The sequence below is a fragment of the Theropithecus gelada genome, chromosome 7b (genome assembly GCF_003255815.1).
Source record: "Theropithecus gelada isolate Dixy chromosome 7b, Tgel_1.0, whole genome shotgun sequence".
Taxonomy (NCBI): domain Eukaryota; kingdom Metazoa; phylum Chordata; class Mammalia; order Primates; family Cercopithecidae; genus Theropithecus; species Theropithecus gelada.
The window spans coordinates 78,922,970-78,947,989 of NC_037675.1; the positions used below are offsets into that span (position 1 = coordinate 78,922,970).

Here is a 25,020-nt window from a genome sequence, read left to right on the forward strand (position 1 = left end):
GAGGAGAAGAAAAGCAGAGTTGGCAGTATCAATATAGACTCCTGGCTTTCAAATCTTTATGCATGCACACACACACACACACACGCACACGTGTATGCATGAGTTAGCATACATACATACATACATTTTCTAGCTCTAGTCACTGAGAGGTGAGAAGCAGTGACACTCCTGCAGCAATACACACACCTAGTTCCCAGACCTTAGTTTCTAAATACCATTCTCCAATAAAAAGAATCAGGGCTTCTTGGAGAACTGGTTAATTCCAAAACTGGGATAGGGAAAACATAAGATGATCCTGGAGCATTTTATTATGTCAGAAAGTATGAGAATGCTTAAAAAAAAAAAAAAAAGTTATTAAATAGTCCAAGGACACAGGTACCCACCTGAAGGAGCTCCCAATGGCCAAAACTAAAAGTCCAGCAACAAAAAAGAAGCAATTGTGTTGAATTATAAGCCAAATAATAAAAATATTCACAAACCCATAATTACATAAATAAATAAGGGAGAAGCAAGAACTCTTCCTTACACAAAAATTCTAATTAGTAAGTATAGAAGGAATGAGAAAAATAGAAAAACCACCATTAGAACACCAAGGTAATAACTGCCACAGGCAAGATCAGAGACACCTACTAAAGTTAGTGGGTGAAAGTTTAATCCAAAATGCTATATACAGTCCCAAAGTATCTCTGCCACAATATATGGTGATTACAAAGGGAAAAGCAGTACGTTGGTAGCAGAAAATCCCTGCTGACACCTGAGCCAAGTGATTAAGATTTACATCATCAGTAATACGTATTGAAACCACAGTCTCTCGCATGATTCACTGAGAAGGGTACCACCTCCGTGGTAGCTTTCTCAATAATGCATGGGCTCAATCAAACCATAACAACACAGCAGACAGACCCAAATTGGAGACATTCTGCAAAATAAGGGACCAGTATCCTTCAGAAGTATCAAGGTCATGAAAGACAAAGAAAGACAGGAACTATTCCAGATTGGAGGAGACCAAGGAGCTACAACAGCTAAAGGCAATGTGGATCCTCACCTGGATCCTGAAGCGGAAAAAGGACATCAGTGAAAACCAAATACGTCCTGTACTTTAGTTATAGTATTGTATCACAGTTAATTTCTAAGCTGTAAGAAATGGTTCCACTGTTATTCAAGATGTTAACATAAAGGGAAGCTGAATGAATGGTATACAGGAACTCTCTGTACTCTTTTGTAACTCTTTTTGTAAGTCTAAATTTAAGTTTCAAAAAACGTGTTAAAATTGAAAAAGTGAAACTGGGGGAGGAAATAAGGAGAGGTCAGATTTCTCTTCAGCAAGTCTTCAAATTCTTTACTTACCACTCTTGGCAATCAACTCTATCTGAAAAGGTATCCTCCCTTCCCTTCCCCTCCACACAAAATTTTATTTTCTCCTCTTTCCAGCTAAATATTTTTCTGGCAAACCTGCAAAAGCATTATGTTCTTTTCTTCTGGCAAAAAGGAACTCTTTTTAGACAGTCTTTTTTAGACAGCCTTATTCACCATTTCAATGTATCAATCTGTCTTTTTCCTTTAGAACTTATTCTGAAAAGCTTTATTAAATATTTGGTTCAAAAATAAAATAGATATTCACACTAGTAGTTAACATCTAAGTGCTTAAATGTTTCAGATATGATGTTAAAAGATTTAAAAGCATTATTACTTGTAATCCTCACAACAACTCTATATAATAGACCCTATTATCACTCCCACTTCACATATGAGGAAACTCTTGTTCAGGAGTTTAAAATCTTGCTCAAGGTCACAAGCACAGTAACAAAATAATAATAATTATATTATTATTATTATTATTATTATCTTTTTGAGATGGAGTCTTGCTCTGTCACCTAGGCTGGAGTGCAATGGTGCGATCTCTGCTCACTGCAAGCTCCACCTCCCGGTTCACACCATTCTCCTGCCTCAGCCTCCTGAGCAGCTGGGACTACAGGTGCCCGCCACCATGCTCAGCTAATTTTTTGTATTTTCAGTAGAGATGGGGCTTCACCATGTTAGCCAGGATGGTCTCGATCTCCTGACCTCGTGATCTGCCCGCCTCGGCCTCCCAAAGTGAGCCACTGCGCCCGGCCACAAAATAATTATTAAATAAGACAAGTGTCTGCTTCCAGAACCTATGCTCTTAATCAATATACTGCCCCATCCTGCCATTAAACTGAGCAATTAACCACCTCACATGGAAATTCAGTATCAGATTCAAAGGATCATTAAAACTGGGTAAGTTACTGTCTTTAACAGATTAAATGATATTTAATAATATTTCAACTATAGTCTGATTTGGAATATAAATCTTTATGGCTGTATCTTCCAGGTCTGTGTAGAAAACATCTAATTCTAGATAATCCTTTGTTAGAGTTTGTAGGCATACAGAGAGAAGAGCAAGATGAGATGTTCTAATCCTCTAGTGTTAAAAATTCTAACAAAGAAGAATCTCAGATTTGTACTTCAAAATGCAGGACAGCAACGTATTATAATGTGAAGTCAAAGAGCCATACATTTATGTCTTACAAGGAATTTTGTGTATTTTATCTAAGTTGTTGAATTTATTGGCATGAAGTTGTTCTTAATATTCCCTTATTATCCTTTAATGTCCATAGGATGTGTAGTGATGTCCCCCCTCTCATTCCTGTTACTGGTAATATGAATCTTCTCTCTTCTTATCCTGACCATTCTGGCTAGAGATTTATCAACTGTATTCATTTTCTCAAAGAATTAGCTTTGGTTTCACTAATTTCCCTATTATCTATTTTCTAATTCATTGATTTTTACATTTATCTTCATTATATTCTTCTTTCTGCTTAGTTTGGGTTCAATTTGTTCTTCTTTTCCTAATTTTTTAAGCTACAAGCTTTACTTTTTTCTAATACAGGTTGAATATCCCTTATTCAAAATGCTTGGGATCAGATGTGTTTCAGAGTTCAGATTTTTGTGGATTTTGGATTATTTGCATTATATTTACTGCTTTAGCACCCCTAAGCATTTTCTTTGAGCTGTCATGATGACACTCAAAATATTTATGAGTTTGAAACATTTTAGATTTCAGATTTTGGGATTAGGGATGCTCAACCTGTATAAATATTTAATGCTATACATTTCCATCTGAGCATTGCTTTAGCTTCATCCAACAAATTGTAATAGGTTACATTTCCATTTAGTTCAAAATATTTTTATTCTCCGTTGTTTTTTCTTCTCTGGCCCATGTGTTATTTACAAGTATGTTGTTTAATTTTCAAATATTCAAAGATTTTCCAGGTATCTTTTTGTGTTATTAATTTCTCATTTAAATTCCACTGTGATCACAGAACATACTTTAAATAATTTTAATACTTTAAAATTTACTAAAACTGGCTTAATGGCCTAGAAGATGGTCTTTGGTAGTACATGTTTTGCTGTTGTTGAGTGAAGTGTTTCAAGACTCTCAACTAGGTCAACTGATTGACAGTGTTTTCCAAATGTTCTATTATCATTACTGATTTTCTGTTTCATTCTTCTGTCAATTAAGAGAGAGGGGGGTTAGGGCCGGGCGCAGTGGCTCACACCTGTAATCCCGGCACTTTGGGAGGCCAACGTGGGCAGATCATGAGGTCAGGAGATTGAGACCATCCTGGCTAACACGGTGAAACCCCGTCTCTACTAAAAATACAAAAAATTAGCCAGGCGTGGTGGCGGGCGCCTGTAGTCCCAGCTACTTGGGAGACTAAGGCAGGAGAATGGCGTGAACCCGGGAGGCAGAGCTTGCAGTGAGCCGAAATCACGCCACTGCACTCCAGCCTGGGCGACAGAGCAAGACTCTGTCTCAAAAAATAAAAATAAAAATAAAAAAAAAAAGAGAGAGAGGGGTTAATGTCTGTAATTACAATTTTCTATTTGTTTACTTCTTTTAGTTTCATCAATTTCTGCTTCATGTACTTTGAAGCTCTGTTCATAAACCATTTATGCCAGAGGTTACAATTTTTTGAATTGCAAAATCAGACCTTGGCGATGACCTTGAGCAGCACGATATAAATAACTCCCACATGCTTAGCGTTCCAATAATGGAACATTAGGCATAAACGGGATAAGCACCTATACATTTAAAATTACATTCTCTTGATGAATTAATTCCTTAATCATTACACAATGTTCCTCTTTATCACCAGAATAGTTCTTGCTCTGAAATCTTTGTTTATATTAATACAGGCACTTCAAATTTCTTCTGATTACTATTTGCATGCTGTATATTTTTCTATCCTTTTCCTTTCAACCTGTGTCTTCATATTTAACATAAGTTGCTATTTTATATTAGGAAACCTACTTAATTTTATCTGACAATCTTTGTCTTCTCCTTGGAATGTATAAACCATTTATATTTAATGTTTATCAATACAGATGGGTTTAAATCTCCTATCTTGCTGTTTGTTTTCTATTTGTCCCACCTGTGCTTTACAGACCCATACACTGCATAACTAAAAAGGACTTTAGAGTTAATCTAGCTCAACCACCTCATTTTACAAAAGAAATGTGGAGGATCAGAAAGATTATTTGACATGCTCACAGTCACACAGCTAAGAGTGACCATATAAACAACCAAAAAACAAAAACTCAATTCTCCTGCTTGAGTTAATCCACCGTACTTTCAATATACCATTCCTAGATGTCATGTTAAACATGAAAATAAATAACCTCAAAGGGCCTTTCAGGATGAGAGCACCAATCTGCTGAGACATAATTTACATTTACATACAGATTGTGCCCTCTCACACGCGCTACCCACTTGGGGATATATATAAAAAATATGCATATGTAATACGTATATCATATATACTATGTATATCACCATATATGTATATTATATATATCATATATAATATGTATATTATACGTATATGTAAATATATAAACACAGGCTGGTCTCAAACTCCTGACCTCAGTTGATCCGCCCACCTCGGCCTCCCAAAGCACTGGGACGACAGGTGTGAGCCACTGCGCCTAGCCACAAATTGTTTTTCATTTAAAAAATAAAATAGAGATGAGGCCTCACTATGTTGCCCAGGCTTGCCAACGTGGTGAAATGCCGCCTCTGCTAAAAATACAAAAAATTAGCTAGGCGTGGTGGCACACACCTGTAGTCCCAGCTACTTGGGAGGCTGAGGCAGAAGAATCGCTTGAACCTGACAGACTGAGGTTGCAGTGAGCTGAGATGGCACCACTGCACTCCAGCCTGGGCGAAAAAACAAGACTCCATCTCAAAAAAAAAAAAAAAAGAAAGAAAAACAATTTGTGGTAGAGATATCTTTGGCTCAACTATGTTTAGTCTAAAGTTTACAACAGCTTTTAGCTCACTCTGAATGCTTTTCAAAACAAAAGAAGATATACATGAGTGAGTTTTCATAAATGACAGTGTCTTACTTTGCCAACAAGAGCAGGAATGTTCATTGAATTCGTTGCAAATCCCATGCCATACGCCATAGCAGCTTCTACTCCTAAGAACCTTGCTACAAGCTCCTCTAGTTCTTCATGCTTGTCCAGGTTTCCTGTGTGAAGAAGTTAAGAAAGTCAGTATCACAAAATCCTGAATTTAAGAATTACTCATCACTTTATTGAAAGAAATCATAGTGTATGTGTTGTGTCCTTTTCAGACTAAGATCTATGAAGGAGTCAATATTATGAAGAGTAATATTCTTCAAAATATTGTGAAGAATAATATGCGCTCATAAAGAACACAATAGTTGAATAAAATCTGATTCAGCACCTGCAGTGGAATCTCCCCAAAGGGGGTTGCCAATAATTTCTCCCATTCCTGTTTGTGCATACTAGTTCCAGGTTTAGGCCTCAGGAGGCCTAGCAAAATCTGCTTTTATACTTTTGAAGTCAGCTGCTACATAAAACAATCTAACTGGCCTGTTGCAGAAACAGAACATGGGCGGGGGGTGGGAACTGGAGGATAAGAGACTATGGAAGGAGGAGAGAAAGACGTAAGGAGAGGGGGAGACAGAGAGAGAAAGAGAAACAGAGATGCCCAGCCAGCCTTTAGCCCTTCCTGCCACCCAGCTGAGGTGTCAAACATGTGAGTTTAGACATCTTGGATCCTCTGTACACAGTCGTAACTGCCTACCCAATACCACAGGGAGCTAAGATAACATTGAGCCCTCCCTAAATTGCAGAATCATGAGCAAATAAATCTGTTGCTGTTTTAAACCACGAAGTTTTGAGATGGCTTTTATACAGCAAGAGATAGGTAAAAACGTTTCTTCCCGGCAGGGTGCAGTGGCTCACGCCTGCAATTCCAGCACTTTGGGACGTCGAGGAGGGCGGATTGCCTAAGGTCAGGAGTTCAAGACCAGCCTGGTCAACATGGCGAATCCTTATCTCTACTCAAAATACAAAAATTAGCTGGGCGTGGTGCTGGTGCCTGTAATCCCAGCTACTCGGGCACTGAGGCAGGAGCATCACTTGAACCTGGGAGGCAGAGGCTGCAATGAGCTGACATCGTGCCACTGCACTCCAGCCTAGGCAAAAGAGAGAGACTCTGACTCAAAAAAAAAAAAAAAAAAAAAAAATTTCTTCCCTCACTGTGAACTGACTGGTAAATTTGTACTGCAATTTTATATTGGTACTCAAATCTTTAAGGACTAAATGATATTACAGAGAGAAAAGACGCTGGGAAAGAAGACTGCTAAACTTGGATGCTATGTGTCCTTACGGCTTGCTTAATCAAAAGCCCTTAGGAAGTCTCTGAGCTAAATACTTCTAAATAGCAGTAATAATTTGCCCTATCTACCTAATGACATTGTTGTGAGGATCAAAAGAGATAACATGTTTGAGCTTTTTTTTTTTTTTTTTGAGACAGAGTCTCGCTCTGTTGCCCAGGCTGGAGTGCAGTGGCGCAATCTCAGCTCACTGCAACCTCTGCCTCCTGGGTTCAAGCGATTCTCCTGCCTCAGCCTCCCAAGTAGCTGGGATTACAGATGCACGCCACCACGCCCGGCTATTTTGTATTTTTAGTAGAGACACGGTTTCACCATGTTGGCCAGGCTGGTCTCGAACTCCTGACCTCAAGAGATCTACCCACCTCGGCCTCCCAAAGTGTTGGGATTACAGGCGTGAGCCACCGCACCCAGCCGAGTACTTTATAAAATATAAAATGCCATAAAGGTATAAGGTATCCTTACTATATGTCATCACTGCACAATGCTCCTTTAACCACAGGATTAGATCAAAAGGCTTGTCATTTCTGGAGTGCCAGTTAGAAACTCCGTTTTAAAGATGGGGGAAATAAAAATGTTCTACTCCCATCTTCCTCTTGAAAATCATCACAAAACAGCTGGATAACCAAGAAATAAAAGCAAAAAGCTCAATTTTTTATTAATTAGTGGACATCTATAATTCTGAACACAATTAATGAAAATGGAAAATATATAGAAGGATAGTGTTATGGGTTCAATTGTGTCCCATCAGAAAGATATTTTGAAGTCCTCATTCCCAGAAGAATGTGACCTTCTTTGAAAACTGGGACATTCCAGCGGTAATCAAATTAAAATGAGGCCATTAGGGGGATGCTAATGTCTTTATAGAAAGGGGAAATTTGGACACAGAGATAGACATGCACAGAAGGAACACAGAAAACGACAATGCTGTTTTTTTGTTTTTTTTTCTTGAGACAGAGTCTCACTCTGTTGCCCAGGTGGAGTGCAGTGGTGTGATCTCGGCTCATTGCAACCTCTGCCTCACAGGTTCAAGTGATTCTCGTGCCTCAGCCTCCCAAGTAGTTGGAATTACAGGCGTGCACCTTCCATCATGCCCGGCTAATGTTTGTATTTTTAGTAAAGACAGGGTTTCACCACGTTGGCTAGGCTGGTCTTGAACTCCTGACCTCAAGTGATCCACCCGCCTCAGCCTCCCAAAATGCCAGGATGACAGGCATGAGCCACTGTGCCCAACCAGAAGACGACAATGTTTGACACACAGGAAGACAGCCATGTGGTGGGGTGATGCACTATAAGCCAGGGAACGTCATCGATTGCTGGCAACACCAGAAGCTAGGAAGGATTCTCCAGAGCGTCAGAGAGCATGGCCCTGCTGACACCTAGACCCCAAACCTATAACCCACAGAATTATGAGACAAGACTTTTTTTTGTTTTAAGTCACTCTGTTTCTGATATTTTGTTACAGCAGCCACAGGAAACTAATACAACTGGAAAATGACAGAGTTAGAAGAAGGTCATATCTATGCCCTTATAGAGTGGAATTCTTTGAAAACCAAGTAAATTCACTGTATGGAACCCTAGAGAAGTTTAAAAACTGGAGGGAACAGGCAGCAAAGTAAGCAAGGGTTAAAGCTGGGCTACATACAAGATGACGGGAAGACGATATAAAAATGAGCAGGAACCCTCACGCATTGATGGAGAGATTGTAAAACAGTGCAGTCTCTTTGGAAAACAGTTTAGCAATTCCTCAAAAGGTCAAACACAGAGTTACCATATGACCTAGCAATTTCGCTAGTAAGTATAAACCCAAGAGAAACAAAAATACATCATACAAAAACTTGTACACCCACGTTCACAGCAGCAATGTTGACAATAGCCAAAAAGCAGAAACAACTCAAATGACCATCAAGTGATAAGTGGATAAACAAGATGTGGCACCCTCACACAAAGGATTATTATTCAGTCATAGAAAAGAATGGAGTGCTGTTAGATGCTACAACATGGATGAATTTGAAAATACTGTGCTAGTGAAGGAAGCCAGACAGAAAAGACCAAATGTTATAGAATTCCTTTTATATTTAATGTCCAAAATAGGCAAATCTACAAAGACAAAAAGTAGACTACTGGTTGCCAAGGACTTGTAGGGGGAAGGGAAACAGTATCCAATGAATGCTACTGAGTATAGGGTTTCTTTTAGGAGGAATGAAAATATTTAAAAACAGATGGTGGGGCCAGGCATGGTGATTCACACTTATAATCCCAGTGCTTTGGAAGGCTGAGTTAGGAGAATCACCTGAGGCCAGGATTTCAAGAATACCCTGGGGAACATAGCCTCTTGAAAGAGATCCCCAGCTCTACAAAAATTACATTTAAAAAATCAGCTGGGCATGGTGGGGTGCACCTATAGTCCTAACTACTTAGGAGGCTGAGGTGGGAGGATGGCTGGAGTACAGAAGTTTGAGGCTGAAGTGAGCTATGATTGCACCACTGCACTCCAGCCTGGGCAACAGAGACCCTGCATCTATCTATCTATAAATCCATGTATCTATCTATTTAAATAAATAGATATAAAAATCTGCACAATTTTATTTTTCCTTTCTTCATTTTGTTTTAAATTTCCTGAGTTGACAGAGTTGCTGTGGAAGATTAAATAAGGATGCAAATTCTTTGTTACTCTTCCCATTCGGAGTTGGAGGAGGGCAATCCCCACAACCCTTGAATCTGGGCTGACCTTAGTGACACTTTGACCAACAGGAAGAGGCATAAGCGATATTCTGGACCTGTACAGCTAGTGCCTGAAAAGCCTTCCAGCTTTTAACTAGGGCTCCTTGTTTTTGTTGTTTTGACACAATGTCTCACTCTGTCACAGGCTAGGGTGCAGTGGCACGATCACAGCTCACTGCAGCCTCAAACTCCTTGGCTCAAGGGATGCTCCAGCCTCAGCCTCCTGAGTGGCTAGGATCACAGGCGTGGGCCACTATGTTCAGCTACTTTATCTTTATTTTTTGTAGAGACCAGGTCTCACTATGTTGCTCAGACTGGTCTCGGACTCCTGGCCTCAGCTGATCTTCCTATCTTGGCCTCACAAAGTGCTGGGATTATAGGCATGAGCCTCCGTGCCTGGCCTCAGTCAGGTATCTTTGCACGCTTGCTCTAGAGGGCTGCTGCCATGCATGATGAACAACTCTCCAAGACCACCATGGTATGAAGAAGCCCAAGTAAGAAACACGGAGAGGCCACACAGAGCTCCAGCCACCCCAGCCTAGGTGAAACAAGTGAACGAAGAAGGCTTCATATGTCTCCAGCCATACAGCCACCACTGAGTGAACCGTGAGAGGAACCTTGGGTAAGAACCACCCAACTATGCTTGCCAATCCCTAGAACCCTGAGAAATAACTAACAATGAATTGTCCTTTCAATCTACTGTGCTTAGGGATATTCACAGTAATAGGTATTTGGAAAGTTTTCGTAACTTCTAGGGTTATCAGTTCTCTGAAACAAATTAGAAAAATCTGAAATCTTCCTCTGAAGTAAAATAAATTGAATCTCTTTATATAAAGCTATTACTCTTCTATATTTTATAAATTTAAAACAATAATAAAAAGAGTTTATATTTATTGTCTACTATGTTCCAAGTGCTCTACATGGATTAGCTTACGTAAGTCTTAAAAGAGCTCTATCAGGCAGCAATTATTATTAGCCCCAATTTACCAGTATGAAAGCAGATTAACTCTCATATGCCCAACATCCTAATAAGTGGCACTCTTAACCACTAACATTTGCAAAAGCCAATGAAATCAACATCAAAGTTATAAATGAAACAAACAGTGGCAGGACTTTTCGAGGGATAATCTATAAGTATAACACATTGGGAAAGATAAACACATCTCCAAATGTGTTGAAAGCATTAAAATCATCCATCACACTTCAGAAAAACAAACCATTCTTCACCTTATCTAAATGACATGACAAAGTGTGGATACTTAATACTTTAGGTCAATATCACTATTATTTGTTCCTGACTAAAACGAGGTCAAAAACAGCAGCTGGCCAAATATAGCTTTCACTTACCAATTTCCTGCCGAGTACTGCACACTCCAACTCCATATTCCTCTAGGATTTTGGCGGCTGCTTCTTGACATGATCCAGTATTCCGTGCAAATCCAAGATAGTTATAGGAACCCATGTTTATAACACCTTTTATTATATTCCCTGTATACCTGTGTATCAACAGCATAAAACAATGAAACTCATGAGCAAAAAAGTACTTAAATGTAATAGCAAATCCACTGGTAACACAAAAGGAAGCAGAGAGAACAAAGTCTATATAAAAAAATCTCAAACACACTACCAATTATGGAAATGGAAGTTAAAATAACCAATTTTCATTCATTAATAGTGATAAAGATTTTAATACTAATGATATCCAGTGTTGGCCAGGACAGTCACTTATCTTACAGGACACTGTACATAAGAATATCAGGTTTTCTCTTGTTCGTTCTTTGAAGGGCAGTCTGGCAGTACTTATCCATTAAAAGATATACATACTCTGGCTCAGTGACTCCCGTACATGATCATATATACACATGAGGATCCTTTGAGAGTCACTGCACAATTTCCCACATCTGTTCCCAGGTACAGGGACCAGTGACATTTCATACAATGGAAGCTGAGGCAGCCTGGGCCCCTAAGGACTAAATGGTTCAGGGGCCCCACCGATCTAGGATGAACATGAAGTATGGACAAGGATAAACTGTCACTGTTTTAATTCCCTGAGATTCTGAGATTATTAATACAGCCCAACCTGTCGCACCATGGCACATCTATACTGTAAAATACGATGTAGTCATTGCAAATAGTAAACGTGCTGTGAATATACACATGAGAAGGGGTGTCACCAATATGTGACCAAGCTAAGAAGGCAAGGTGTAGGCCGGGCACGGTGGCTCACGCCTGTAATCCCAGCACTTTGGGAAGCCAAGGCGGGCGGATCACGCAGTCAGGAGATTGAGACCATCCTGGCTAACATGGGGAAACCCTGTCTCTACTAAAAAAACACAAAAAATTAGCTGGGTGTGGTGATGGGCGCCTGTAGTCTCAGCTAGTCGGGAGGCTGAGGCAGGAGAATGGCATGAACCCAGGAGGCAGAGCTTGCAGTGAGCTGAGATGGCACCACTGCACTCCAGCCTGGGCGACAGAGCGAGACTCTGTCTCAAAAAAAAAAAAAAAAAAAAGAAGGCAAGCTGTAAAATAAATTTTTGTTTTTTGACATAGAGTGTCACTCTATCCCCACAGAAAAGATCTTGAAAAACAATACAAAAAACAATACAAAATAAAGTGATAACAACAGTCACCTCTGGGGAGTGAAGGAGGATCTGCAAGGGGGTGGACGTGCAGAGGAAATGGGGTTAGCTGTCATGGGAACTAACAGTTTATCTGTATTATTTATCTTTTTTTTATAATGGCAATTCAATCATGTAATACTTGTGCAATCTAAACAATACAATGTTAAGGCCAGACACAGTGCCTCACACCTGTAATCCCAGCACTTTGGGAGGCCAAGGTGGACAGATCACTTGAGGCCAGGAGTTCGAGACCAGCCTGGCCAACATGGTGAAACCTCGTCTCTACTAAAAATACAAAAAGTAGCTGAGCGTGGTGGTGCATCTCTGTAGTCCCAGCTACTAGGGAGGCTGAGGTGGGAGAATCACTTGAACTTGGGAGGTGGAGGTTGCAGTGAGCTGAGATCGTGACACTGCACTCTGGCCTAGGCAACAAAGTGAGACTCCGACTCAAATAAATAAACAAACAAACCAATACAATGTTAAAAATACAAAAAGTTTTCCAAACCATTCAATCCATTTAAGTAAAAACACTCCACATATCATCCTTAATCATTTGAAAAATCAAAATATCCAGAAATAAATTCAGATACTTAATTCTGATAAGTGGCATAATGGAAAGGAGAGCTTTTCTTCCTTTTTTTAAAAAAAAAAAAAGACCAAAAATAAAACAGACTAAGCTTTTGTACACTATTTATTATCAACAGGAGTTATTTTTAAAAATAAATAAGCCAAGAAAGGCGCGGTGGCTCACACCTGTAATCCCAGCACTTTGGGAGGCTGAGAGGAACGGATCACTTGAGGTCAGGCGTTCAAGACCAGCCTGGCCAACATAGTGAAACCCCATCTCTACTAAAAAAAATACAAAAATTAGCCAGGTGTGATGATGTGTGCCTGTAGTCCCAGCTCCTTGGGAGGCTGAGGCATGAGAATTGCTTGAACCTGGGAGGCGGAGGTTGCAGTGAGATGAGATCACACCACTGCACTCCAACCAGCCTGGGCGACAGAACAAAACTCCGTCTCAAAAATATACATACATACATAAATAAGCCAAATTTTGTTCTGAACTATAATCCAACACAGTATCAAATGTAATAGAAAGATGTATCTTTAAAAGCTCAACAATGAAGAATAAGGAAACCAATCGTACTGTATCCTCAGCTGCTACTCCTATTTTGAGAGAATACTCAATTTACAATAACATATTTTCTCAAATGAAGAAACCCTTTTGTAGTTGTTGTCAAGAAATAATTTCCCAACCAAGACTCACTTGAAGGACCAGTTATAATCATGAGACTGTCTCTCCATGATGTCCACCCTGGCTCCAGGCACACTACAGATTGGCCGATTCCAGTTGTCTCTTATTCTCATGTACAGGTTCCTTGTATAAAAGTTTTCAAAATCTTGATACAATGACACAAAGTCCTGCCAAGAAATGGTGACATACCATAAATTTACCTGAGTTACTTTATTAAAAATTTTTAACAGATGACATGACTTTTTCTTTATGTAAATTTATGGGGCACAAGAGCAATTTCATTATGTTCGAGATTGTGTAATGGACAAGTCAGGGCTTTTAGAGTATCAATCACTCAAATAACACACATGGTACCCATTAAGTAATTTCTCATCATCCACCCTCACTCCCTCACCCTTCTGAGTCTCCACTGTCTATCATTCCACTGAGTTACTTTAAAAACAATCTTTACAACTTCCATTTTCATACTGTAAGAGCACCTGAGAATGAGAGGCCACTTATATTTAATTAACTCCTAAATCAGGATAGGCTTGGTGGCTCACACCTGTAATCCCAGGACTTTAGAAAGCCAATGCAGGAGGATTGCTTGAGCTCTGGAGTTTGGGACAAGCCTAGGCAACATAGCAAGACCCTGTCTCAACAAAATCATTTTAAAAATTAGCCAGGTGGCCGGGCGCAGTGGCTCAAGCCTGTAATCCCAGCACTTTGGGAGGCCGAGACGGGTGGATCACGAGGTCAGGAGATCGAGACCATCCTGGCTAACCTGGGGAAACCCCGTCTCTACTAAAAAATACAAAAAACTAGCCGGGCCAGGTGGCGGGCGCCTGTAGTCCCAGCTACTCGGGAGGCTGAGGCAGGAGAATGGCATGAATCCGGGAGGCGGAGCTTGTAGTGAGCCGAGATCCGGCCACTGCACTCCAGCCTGGGCGACAGAGCAAGACTCCATCTCAAAACAACAACAACAACAACAACAACAACAAAAATTAGCCAGGTGCAGTGCACCTGTAGTCCCAGCTACTAGAGAGGCTGAGGCCTGAGGATCCCTTGAGCCCAGCAGGTTGGGGCTTCAGTGAGCTATGATGGCACCTCTGTACTACAGGCTGGATAACAGAGACCCCATCTCAAAACAAAAACAACAACAACAAAAACCCTGATGTATCACGAAAACATCTGGAAAGGCATCAATTCTCTGTTTAACACAACTCTTATCAGATAAAAGTCACTTAACTTTGATAGCTGACATACATTATATGGTTTCAAACAACTGACTTCATGAATGTAGAGCAAATGAATGTAAATTAACAAAGTAGTCCTCATAAAAATAAAATGTAGATGTACCATTCTGTCATTAAATGGTTTCCCTTCCTAACAATCTCAAAAAGACCACTCCTCCCTCCCCACAAGCCTCCCCCCACATTAAAAGATTAGGAGAAATGCCCTAAAAACCACTATAATTCCAATTTCAACCAAGAAAAATAATTCCCAAATTGAGATTCCATCCTTTGCATATCGTCAAGGATCAAAATGAAACAAATCCAAAGATAAAATAATAAACAAGAAACACTATAAAATAGGATATAGGGGCCAGGTGTGGTGGCTCACGCCTGTAATCCCAGCACTTTGGGAGGCTGAGGCAGGTGGGCGGGCGCATCACTTGAAGTCTAAGGAGTTCAAGACCAGCCTGACCAACATGGCGAAACCCCGTCCCCACTAAAAATACAAAAATTAGCTGGGCATGGTGGCGTGGGCCTGTAATTCCAAATACTCGGGAGGCTTGAGGCAGGAGAATCGCTTGAACCCGGGAGGCGGAAGTTGCAGTGGGCCGTGGTCACTGTACTCTAGCCTGGGCAACAGAGTGAGACTCCATCTCAAAAAAAAAAAAAGGGTTATAGGAAGCCACCCACCTTAGGTTCTTTTCTCTTCAGAAAGAAATTTTTTTAAAAAGAAAGAAAGGAAAAAAAGAGGCCAGGTACAATGGTTCATGCCTGTAATCCCAACACTTCGGGAAGCTAAGGTGGAAGGATCGCTTGTGGCCCGGAATCTGAAGTGACAGTGAGCTGTGACTATACCACTGCACTCCGTCTGTGCAACTGAGCGAGAGCCTGTCTCAAAAAGAAAAGAAGGCAGGACACAGTGGCTCACGCCTATAATCCCAACACTTGGGGAGGCTAAGGCAGGAGGATCACTTGAGTCCAAGAGTTCAAGATCAGCCTGGGCAACATAGTGGGACCCTGTCTCTACAAAAAAAAATTTTAAAAGAAAGAAAAGAAAACACATTCCCAAAATGAATTCCTATGCTCAGGAACTTACAGGCTCTGAGAGATTAAGTTGTACTAAAATAAAACTTAAGTCTGTAAAAAATCAAGTCACAGTGGAGAAGAAATGCTATGCCTGGTATGGTATGACCACTACTCAGAACACATGTGACCAGACCACACGAGATCTACTTAAACTCTTGAATGTAAAGGGGAAACCAAACAAGAAAACGAAACTACAGTTTTACTGTATCAGCCAACTACTGAGTTTACAGCCATCAGATCTAGGCTTGGTGCCAATATAAATTAACCTGTTAACTAAATTAGTCAAAAACATTGAAAAAGCTTAAGTCTTATTCTGTAAAAGATTTTCATTGCTAAAGAAGGCTACATACAACTCTGAAATTAACCACTTTCTATGACACCAGACTCTCAAGTGCCTACTAAATGAGCCTCCCAGTAGATAAATCTTATAAATAAGGCCGAGCAAAGTCAGAAGCTACTCTAAGAATCTGCAGTACCTGATACCATCTCTCTCTCTTTTTTTTTTTTTTTTTTTTGAGGCAGAGTTTCGCTCTTGTTGCCCAGGCTGGAGTGTAATGGTGGGATCTCGGCTCACTGCAACCTCTGCCTCCCAGGTTCAAGCTATTCTCCTGCCTCAGTTTCCTGAGTAGCTGGGATTATAGGTGCCCGCCACCATGCCCCGCTAATTTTTTGTATTTTTAGTAAAGACGGGGTTTCACTATGTTGGCCAGGACACTCTCAAACTCCTGACCTCAGGCGATCTACCCACCTCAGCCTCCCAAAGTGCTGGGATTACAGATGTGAGCCACCACGCCCAGCCGCCATCTCTCTTACAACTGGTTCTAATAGTTAATTTTCCTCAGGACAGAAAATATCCATAAATAACATGTCTATCACAATTGGAAATTTTTCATTTAAATGGTATGTCTGTTTTGATAGCCTTCCAACAATATACTGGTTGAATTAAAATAGGAATAGAGATATCCAATTCTAATTAAAACTTTTTCTTTGGCTGTTATTACCCATGCATTTATTTCCCAAAGGAAAAAAAACAAAAAGTAGTCTTCAGTCCTTTTCATTCACATCAAAAAGGGTAACAGTACTAATCCTTCTAACGAAGGAAATGGCAGTACTGATTATCTCATCTCTCTCTGTTTTTGTTTTTGTTTTGTTTTTTTTTTTTGAGACAGAGTCGCTCTCTGTCACCCAGGCTGGAGTGCAATGGTGTGATCTCGGCTCACTGCAACCTCCGCCTCCTGGGTTCAAGTGATTCTCCTGTCTCAGCCTCCCAAGTAGCTGAGATTACAAGTGCCCGCCACCACACCCGGCTAATTTTTGTATTTTTTAGTAGAGACAGGGCTTCACCATGTTGGTCAGGCTGGTCTTGAACTCCTGACCTCAAAGGATCCGCCTGCCTCAGCCTCCCAAAGTGTTGGGATTATGGGCGTGAGCCACGGCGTGTGGCTGATCTCATTTCTTTATAACCTTTCTAAACACTGCACATTAATGTTCGAAGTATTAACTCCAATATTAAGAGAAATATTTCCTTACAGACAAAGTTCTATTTAGCAACAAAAGCAATATTTTTTTGTTTTTACTATACAAAACAGAAAAATCTTAGAGTCTGCTCCAAATGCCAGAGGGGTTATCAAACCCCAAGATAGAGAAAAGGCTGCAGGACCGAATGAAGTAGAGCTTCACCCCTCAGCCTTGAGCTAAACAAAGAAAACCAGAGGCACAGTTGTCTGGGGTTAGGAAGGAAGCCATGGGTTCCAATTTCCTGAACAAAGAATTGTGCCTGTCATGGTCACGCATTTCCATCTCTCCTTAACAAATGATATAAGTCACGTTAGCACAGGGTAAAGGAGGAGAAGCTGTCACAATGAGGGATGTTAGAGACCAAAAGCAGGTGGCATAGAATGGCAGGAGAGAGGGACTCATGGCCGAAGTCTCCGCTCCCCTTTACTCCTTAGCTAAGCTCCAGGGTGGTAGCTCTGATCTCAGTCAGTAGGTTCAGCAGAAAGATCTGATGGGCATGGCTGGGTGCAGTGGCTCATGCTGTAATCCCAGCACTCTGGGAGGCCAAGGCAGATGGATCGCTTGAGCCTAGGAGTTTGAGACCAGCCTGGGCAATGTAGCGAAACTCTGTCACTACAAAAAATACAAAAATTAGCCAGGTGTGGTGGCACGTGCCTGTAGGCCCAGCAACTCAGGAGGCTGAGGTGGATGGATCACTTGAGCTCAGGAGGTTGGGGTTGTAGTGAGCCAAGATCGGACCACTGCCCTTTAGCCTGGGTAACAGAGTGAAAAGCTGTCTCAATAATAAATAAATAAATACTTAAATAAATAAATAATTTTAAAAAAGACGCGAAGGGCAGCAAACCAAACTCCCCATAGCTTAGCCATGAGAAAAAGGAGGGGGAGGCGTCACTACTTGCAGTTCCAGTTCTAGGCAATGGGAGTGTATTTCCAAAAAGATCAGGTTAACTTCAAATATTCTAAGACCACAGTTAAACTGGGGGGGGAGGGGGGGGCGCGGGTATCTTTTCATTCATTCATTCAAATATATTTTACTGAGTACTTGATACATACCGGATTGTATGCTAGACTTTCAGGATACATTAAAGAATAAGACAGTTCTCTCTGCAGAGTAATACCCCCATGATTCCAACCCTCATTCCCCCATCTCCACCACTCTTTTCCTCCTCCTCAGTTTGGTCACTGTGAAGTGACTTTAGTTAAGGCTTACTCATCATCATTGACCTAATACTCAGTCGCTGAACAAACATTTACTGAGCAGTACCTTCCAGGCACTAAACTGGGCACTGGGAATAAAAATGAGTAAGAACAACCTCTACACTCCCTAAGAACTCTTAAGTGTAGTGGAGAAACACACAAATAAATACAGTATAGTAAGTACTATAAAAGCGTGTTTGTCCAGAGAAGGAGCAAATACCTAACTGATAAGGGAGTGACAACGATAAAGTCAAGTTCAAGCAGCCTTAAGGATATACTCATAAACATTCTTCCTGAAGATCCTCACAAATCCCATATCCTAGCACATGTAAGTGGAGGAAAAACAACACCTACTTGCGACTAAATGCTGTATCACTGGGCTTGAAACACTCCTCACTTAAGAGCCTTCTCAACTGAAGAGAACAATTTCAACTCTTGGATTTGCTGCTTAGAGACTGATGAAGACCTCACCAAAAGTAGTCTGGGGACATCTCAATAACAAGCCAATAAATATTCTTTACTAGTTAAGCCTATTTAAGGTGAGCCTTCTAGAAAATATCCTATATTGTTTAATATAATATACATGAGTACCACCTATTCTAGTGCCTATACAGGCATTAAGAACACAGGGGGCAAAGCTGGATGCTATCACTTTCTGAAGTCCACTTTCTAACAACTGTCCCTTTGTTAAGCATCATTCTGCTCCAATACAGATAGCCAAATACGTTTACATGATAATGATAAAGATGATGAATAATCACAACAGCAGCAAGAATGCCCATCTACTGAGTATTTATGACATAACAGGCACTTGCCAAGTGCTTTATATGCACCTATATTTATATACTTATATATGTAAGTATGTAAATATACATACTCTGCACATTCTTACGGAAGATATCATTTCTTACACTTTCAGAAAGGCTAAATGGCTTTCCCACTTAGGAAAGCAGCCAGAGGCAGAGCCAGGAACTGATAATCCAGGCCTTCTAATTTTACTCTGTGCGCCTAACCCCAATGCCACACTGCCTCTCATTTGGTGATGCTACTAAATCAATCTGAAATACTTTGATAGTGTTCAAAGCACTTCAAGACCACTGTGCTATTGTCCTTCCCATTCTTTTCCTATGTTCTGCATATGACCAACACACACATTACAAACCCCCTACAAGACACATAGACACACACACACACTCTTAGGAGCTGGAAAGCTAAAAACTGTATTTCCTGGACACCCTTGTGATCGGGTTGTAGATGTGATGCAGTGTCTACCAGTGAGAAGCACACACAAGAGCTGGATGGCAGGGGCCACGCTTTGCACCAGCGTAGGAGGGCAAGCCCCCGCAGACCTTGGTGCTGGATTGGCACCAGCGCGATTCTATGTGCCACTGCCTATTCACCAGCCTCTGGCAGTGCGACAGTTGTGATGCCAGCACTCAGAGTACTCACAGCAGGAGCAGTTTCCTAGTTTGGGGCAGCTGCCTAGTTAGGAGAGGGAGGCCCTAACCTCACTGCTCTTGCCCCTCCACAAAGCCATAAATGCCTAATTCCCTGGTTTGCTTGAATGACCTACAGTGTTTTTGGTAACTCTACCAAAAATCTGACGATTTCAACAACACGGTCATTGTAATTATTGTTGAGAAACAGATGTTTAATAACTTATTAGCTGTATTTTACAGATTCACTGAATAAAATTTAAATTATTTGTCTAAGTCACATAACAATACAGTGACAAAGCCAAAACTGAAACTCTAGTATTATTCCAAACTAACACTATTAGTGGTAGTGCTACTACTAATTCCATTAAGAATTCTCGGCCGGGCGCGGTGGCTCAAGCCTGTAATCCCAGCACTTTGGGAGGCCGAGATGGGCGGATCACGAGGTCAGGAGATCGAGACCATCCTGGCTAACACGGTGAAACCCCATCTCTACTAAAAATTACAAAAAAAAAACTAGCCGGGCGAGGTGGCGGGCGCCTGNAAAAAAAAAAAAAAAAAAAAAGAATTCTCAATGTCAGTTCTAATTTAATAACTTTTACTTATTTTAGAGTCTGGGGCACTAATCTCAACATAACAAAAGGCAAAATTTCTCTCAAACATGAGCATTTGAGGCAAACAATCACTGCTTTGATGTTAGGATAAAAAGCTTGGAAAACATGCTTAGTACTGTCTCAGCGTCTTCTCAAGGTCAGGATGATTTAAAGTTCGACCCTTGACCTATGCATCTGGTGCAGGGAAAAAAAACTGGGACAAGTAAACCAACTCTAGCAGTCTTTAAGGGACAAGTTTATTTCAGCTTTACTTCTATTCAAAACTTGCTAAGTAAAGGAAAAAGTGGGAGAAAAATTAAAATCTACAAAACTATAAACCTTCACAGATTACTTTTAAATGCTATATTTGTTTTAAAGTGACATGAGAATGAAGTACTGTTACTTGCTACAACGGCACATGAATCTTGAAAACATTACGCTAAGTGAAGGACAAGTCACAAAAGAGGGACTGCAGATGCAAAATACTTCTAGGATACATAAGTATTTCCTAAAAACCACTTAGAAAAATACACAAACCCAGTAGAAAAACGGACAAAAGATTTGAACAGGGACTTCATGAAATCAGCACTTCCAATGGTCATTAAACATATAAAAAGCTGTTCAGCTTCACTGGGCAATACAGAATTGCAAATTAAAACCACAATGAGATACTAGTACATATATACCAATGGAATTGGCAAAAATGTTAAATTCTGGCAATACTGAGTGTTGGTAAAGAGATGTGGAACAAGAATTCTCAGTTGGGTATGGGGGCTCACGCCTGTAATCCCAGCACTTTGGGAGGCTGAGGCGGGCAGATCACGAGGTCAGGAGATCGACACCATCCTGGCTAACACAGTGAAACCCATCTCTACTAAAAGTACAAAAACAAAATTAGCTGGGCGTGGTGGCAGGCACCTGTAGTCCCAGCTACTCGGGAGGCTGAGGCAGGAGAATGGTGTGAACCCAGGAGGCGGAGCTTGCAGTGAGCTGAAATTGCATCACTGTACTCCTCCAGCCTGGGTGACAGAGCGAGACACTGTTTCAAAAAAAAAAAAAAAAAAGAATTCTCAAACACAGCTGGTAGATGTACAAACCAGTACAATCACTTTGGAAAACAATTTGGCACTATCTAGCGAAACTGAAGACATGCATACTCTACAACTCTGTAACCCAATAATTCCAACCCTGGAGAAACGCATATTTACATGCAGGAAATGCATCTATCAGAACATTTATAGTAGTTTTATTCATCACTGACATAAAATGAAAAAAGCCTCAATATCCATTATTATAAAAATGAAGGAAGGCCAGACACGGTGGCTCATGCCTGTAATCCCAGCACTTTGGGAGGCCGAGGCGGGTGGATCACCTGAGGTCAGGAGTTCAACACCAGCCTGGCCAACATGGCGAAACCCGTCTCTACTATAAATACAAAAAATTAACCGGGTGTGGTGGTGGGCACCTGTAATCCCAGCTACTCAGAAAGCTGAGGCAGGAGAATCGCTTGAACCCGGAAGGTGGAGGTTGCAGTGAGCCGAGATCATGTCATTGCACTCCAGCCTGGGCGACAACAGCAAAACTCTGTCTCAAAGAATAATAATAATAATAACAACTAATGCTGTTTGCTGGTACTATAGTACTACTGAAAGATTTCAAGACATTTCATTATAAACATAATATTGCATACCAAAGACAAGATAGCAAAAAAAAAAAAAAAAATCTGTAACGTTTTGAATTTTTTATTTGGGCAACATTTTTATTTTTGTTGTTGTTGTTGTTGCTGCTGTTGTTAGAAATAGTGTCTCACTCTGTAACCCAGGCTGGAGAGGAGTGGCATGATCATAGCTCACTGCAGCCTCAAATTCTTGGACTCAAGCTATCTCCCCACCTCAGCCTCTCAAGTAGCCAAGACTACATACAGGTGCACACCACCATGCTTGGCTAATTTTTAAATATTTTGTAGAGACAAGATCTCTCTCTGTTGCCCATGCCAGTCTAAAATCCTAAACTCAAGCAATCCTCCTGCCTCTCTCTCCCAAACTGCTGGGATTATTGGTATGAGCCACCACAACCCAGCTGGAAAATGTATTTTCTACTAAAGAAGGAAACAGCCTCATGAGATAGATTTAGAAATAACTGAAACATGACAAAGTTGTTTCAAAACTTAAATTAAGCATTTTAAAATCCCAAATAATCCCCACCTGAGGAAGTGTTGAAAATGGAGTCATCACATGGTTAAAATGCATTATAGCTGGGCGCGGTGGCGGATGCCTACAATCCCAGGATTTTGGGAGGCCAAGGCAGGTGGCTCGCTTGAGCTCAGGAGTTCAAGATCAACCTGGGCAACAAGGCGAAACCCTGTCTCTACAAAAAAAATACAAAAATTAGCCAGTTGCAGTAGCGTGCGCCTCTAGTCCCAACTACTCAGGAGGCTGAGGTGGGAGAATCGCTGGAGCGTGGGAGGCAAAGGTTGAAGTGAGCTGAGATTGTGCCACTGCACAACACCCTGGGCAACAGAACAAGATCCTGTCTCAGAAAAGAAAAAAAAAAAAAAAATCTGGCCCAGGCACAGTGGCTCACGCCTATAATGCCGGCACTTTGGGAGGCTGAGGCAAGCGGATCACTTAAGCCCAGGAGTTCAAGATCAGCCTGGGCAACGTGGCAAAACCCAGTCGCTACAAAAAAAATACAAAAATTAGCAGGGCATGGTGGTACGTGCCTGTAGTTCCAGCAACTCCGGAGGCTGAGGTGGGAGGATCACCTGAGCACAGGGAGGTCGAGGCTGCAGTGAGCTGAGATTGTGCCACTGCACTCCAGCCTGGGTGACAGAGTGAGACCCTGTCTCAAAAAAAAAAAAAAAAAGAAAGAAAGAAAGAAAGAAAGAAAAGAAAAAAAAAAGAGAAAGCATTATAAATTCTAAAAGTATTTATTTTATAAACCAACAATTCTGTTTTTACCTCTACTTAATGAAGAAAAGTAGGTAAAATACTCAGTGAAAGGTTTTCAGACTGCAACTTTTAAACCCGTGAACCATGGTTAATTAACGACTTTCCTTATTGTTCATATTGGTCATACCACTGTCTGTCCTTTCCTGTTTTTAATGTTAAAAACAGGAAGCCACTTCCTCGCTACTTCTGTGCTGTCCATGAAAGTGTAGAATGAGATTTCGAGATAAAAAACAATGGTTTTTCCTACATCTAAAACAGCCATTTGCATGTTTGCGTGTGCATGTGTGTACGTACACACCCACCCCAACTACAAATACTTCAAAATCCTTTACACTGTTATTGTTACCACCACTCACAATATCATTCATATCTTAAACTTTTTTTTTTTTTTAAAGAGATAATGGCCGGGCACGGTGGCTCACGCCTGTAATCCCAACACTTTGGGAGGCCGAGGTTGGCAGATTACCTGAGGTTAAGAGTTCAAGACCAGCCTGGCCAACATGGTGAAACCCCGTCTCTACTAAAAATACAAAAATTAGTGATGGCGGACACCTGTAATCCCAGCTTCTTGGGAGACTGACGCAGAAGAATCGCTTGAGCCCAGGAGGCAGAGGTTGCAGTGAGCCAAGATCGTTCCATTACACTCCATCCTGGGCAACAAAGCGAGACTCTGTCTCCACACACACACACACACACACACACACACACACACACACACAAAATTAGCTGGGTGTGGTGGTGCATGCGTGCAGTCCCAGCTACTCATCAGGCTGAGGCATGAGAATCACTTGAACCTGGGAGGCAAAGGTTGCAGTGAGCCGAGATCATGCCACTGCACTCCAGTCTGGACAACGGAACAAGACTCCATCTCAAAAAAAAAAAAAAAAAAAAAAGACAAGGTCTCTGTCACCCAGGCTGGAGTGCAGTGGCACAATCACAGCTTGCAACAGCCTTAAACTCCTGGGTACAAGTGATCCTCCCACCTCAGTCTCCCAAGTAACTAAGACTATGGGTGTGGGCCACCACACCCAGCTAAGTTTTCAAATTTTCTTGTTGAGACAGGGTCTTGTTACATTGCTCAGGTTGGTCTCAAACTCCTGCGCTCAAGCTATCGTCCCACCTCAGCCTCCCAAAGCGCTTGAAATTACAGGTGTGAACTATCACACCTGGCCTCTGGCCTCATATCTTAAACATTTACTAAGTGTCTAATATGTGCCAAGCACTCTGAAGTATAGAGTAGTAAACAAAAAGGTAATAATCCTTGCCCTCTTGGAATTTGTATTCTGGTGGAAGAGATAAACATATAAAATATAAAGTTTGCTAGTCCAGGCTCAGTGGCTCACACCTGTAATCCCAGCACTCTGGGAGGCCGAGGTGGGCAGATCACATGAGCCCAGGAGCTCAAGACCAGCCTGGCCAACATGGCAAAACCCTGTCTCTACTAAAAACACAAAAATTTGGTGTGGTTGCACATGCCTGTCGTCCCAGCCATTCTGGAGGCTGAGGCAGGAAAATCGCTTGAACCTGGGAGACAGAGGTTGCAGTAAGCCAAGATCGTGCCATTGTACTCCAGCCTGGGCAACAGAGCAAGACTCTGTCTCAAGAAAATAAAAATAAATAAAAATAAAAATAAATAAAGTATGCTAGACAGTGACAAATACTAACAGAAACAAAAGCAAGCAGGAAAGGGGGAGTCA

General features: G+C 41.2%; 1 protein-coding gene across 1 annotated transcript in view; it reads right to left on the minus strand.

The window, feature by feature from the left end:
* The window catches only part of SPTLC2 (serine palmitoyltransferase long chain base subunit 2), a 105,007-nt gene that overhangs the window by 54,653 nt on the left and 25,334 nt on the right, over positions 1-25,020 (minus strand). The window contains exons 3-5 of the mRNA XM_025392626.1: positions 13,341-13,495; positions 10,800-10,948; positions 5,431-5,555 (exon numbers count right to left, since the gene is read on the minus strand). Of these exons, the coding sequence (XP_025248411.1) occupies positions 5,431-5,555; positions 10,800-10,948; positions 13,341-13,495 (429 nt within the window). The remainder of the gene's footprint in view (positions 1-5,430; positions 5,556-10,799; positions 10,949-13,340; positions 13,496-25,020) is intronic.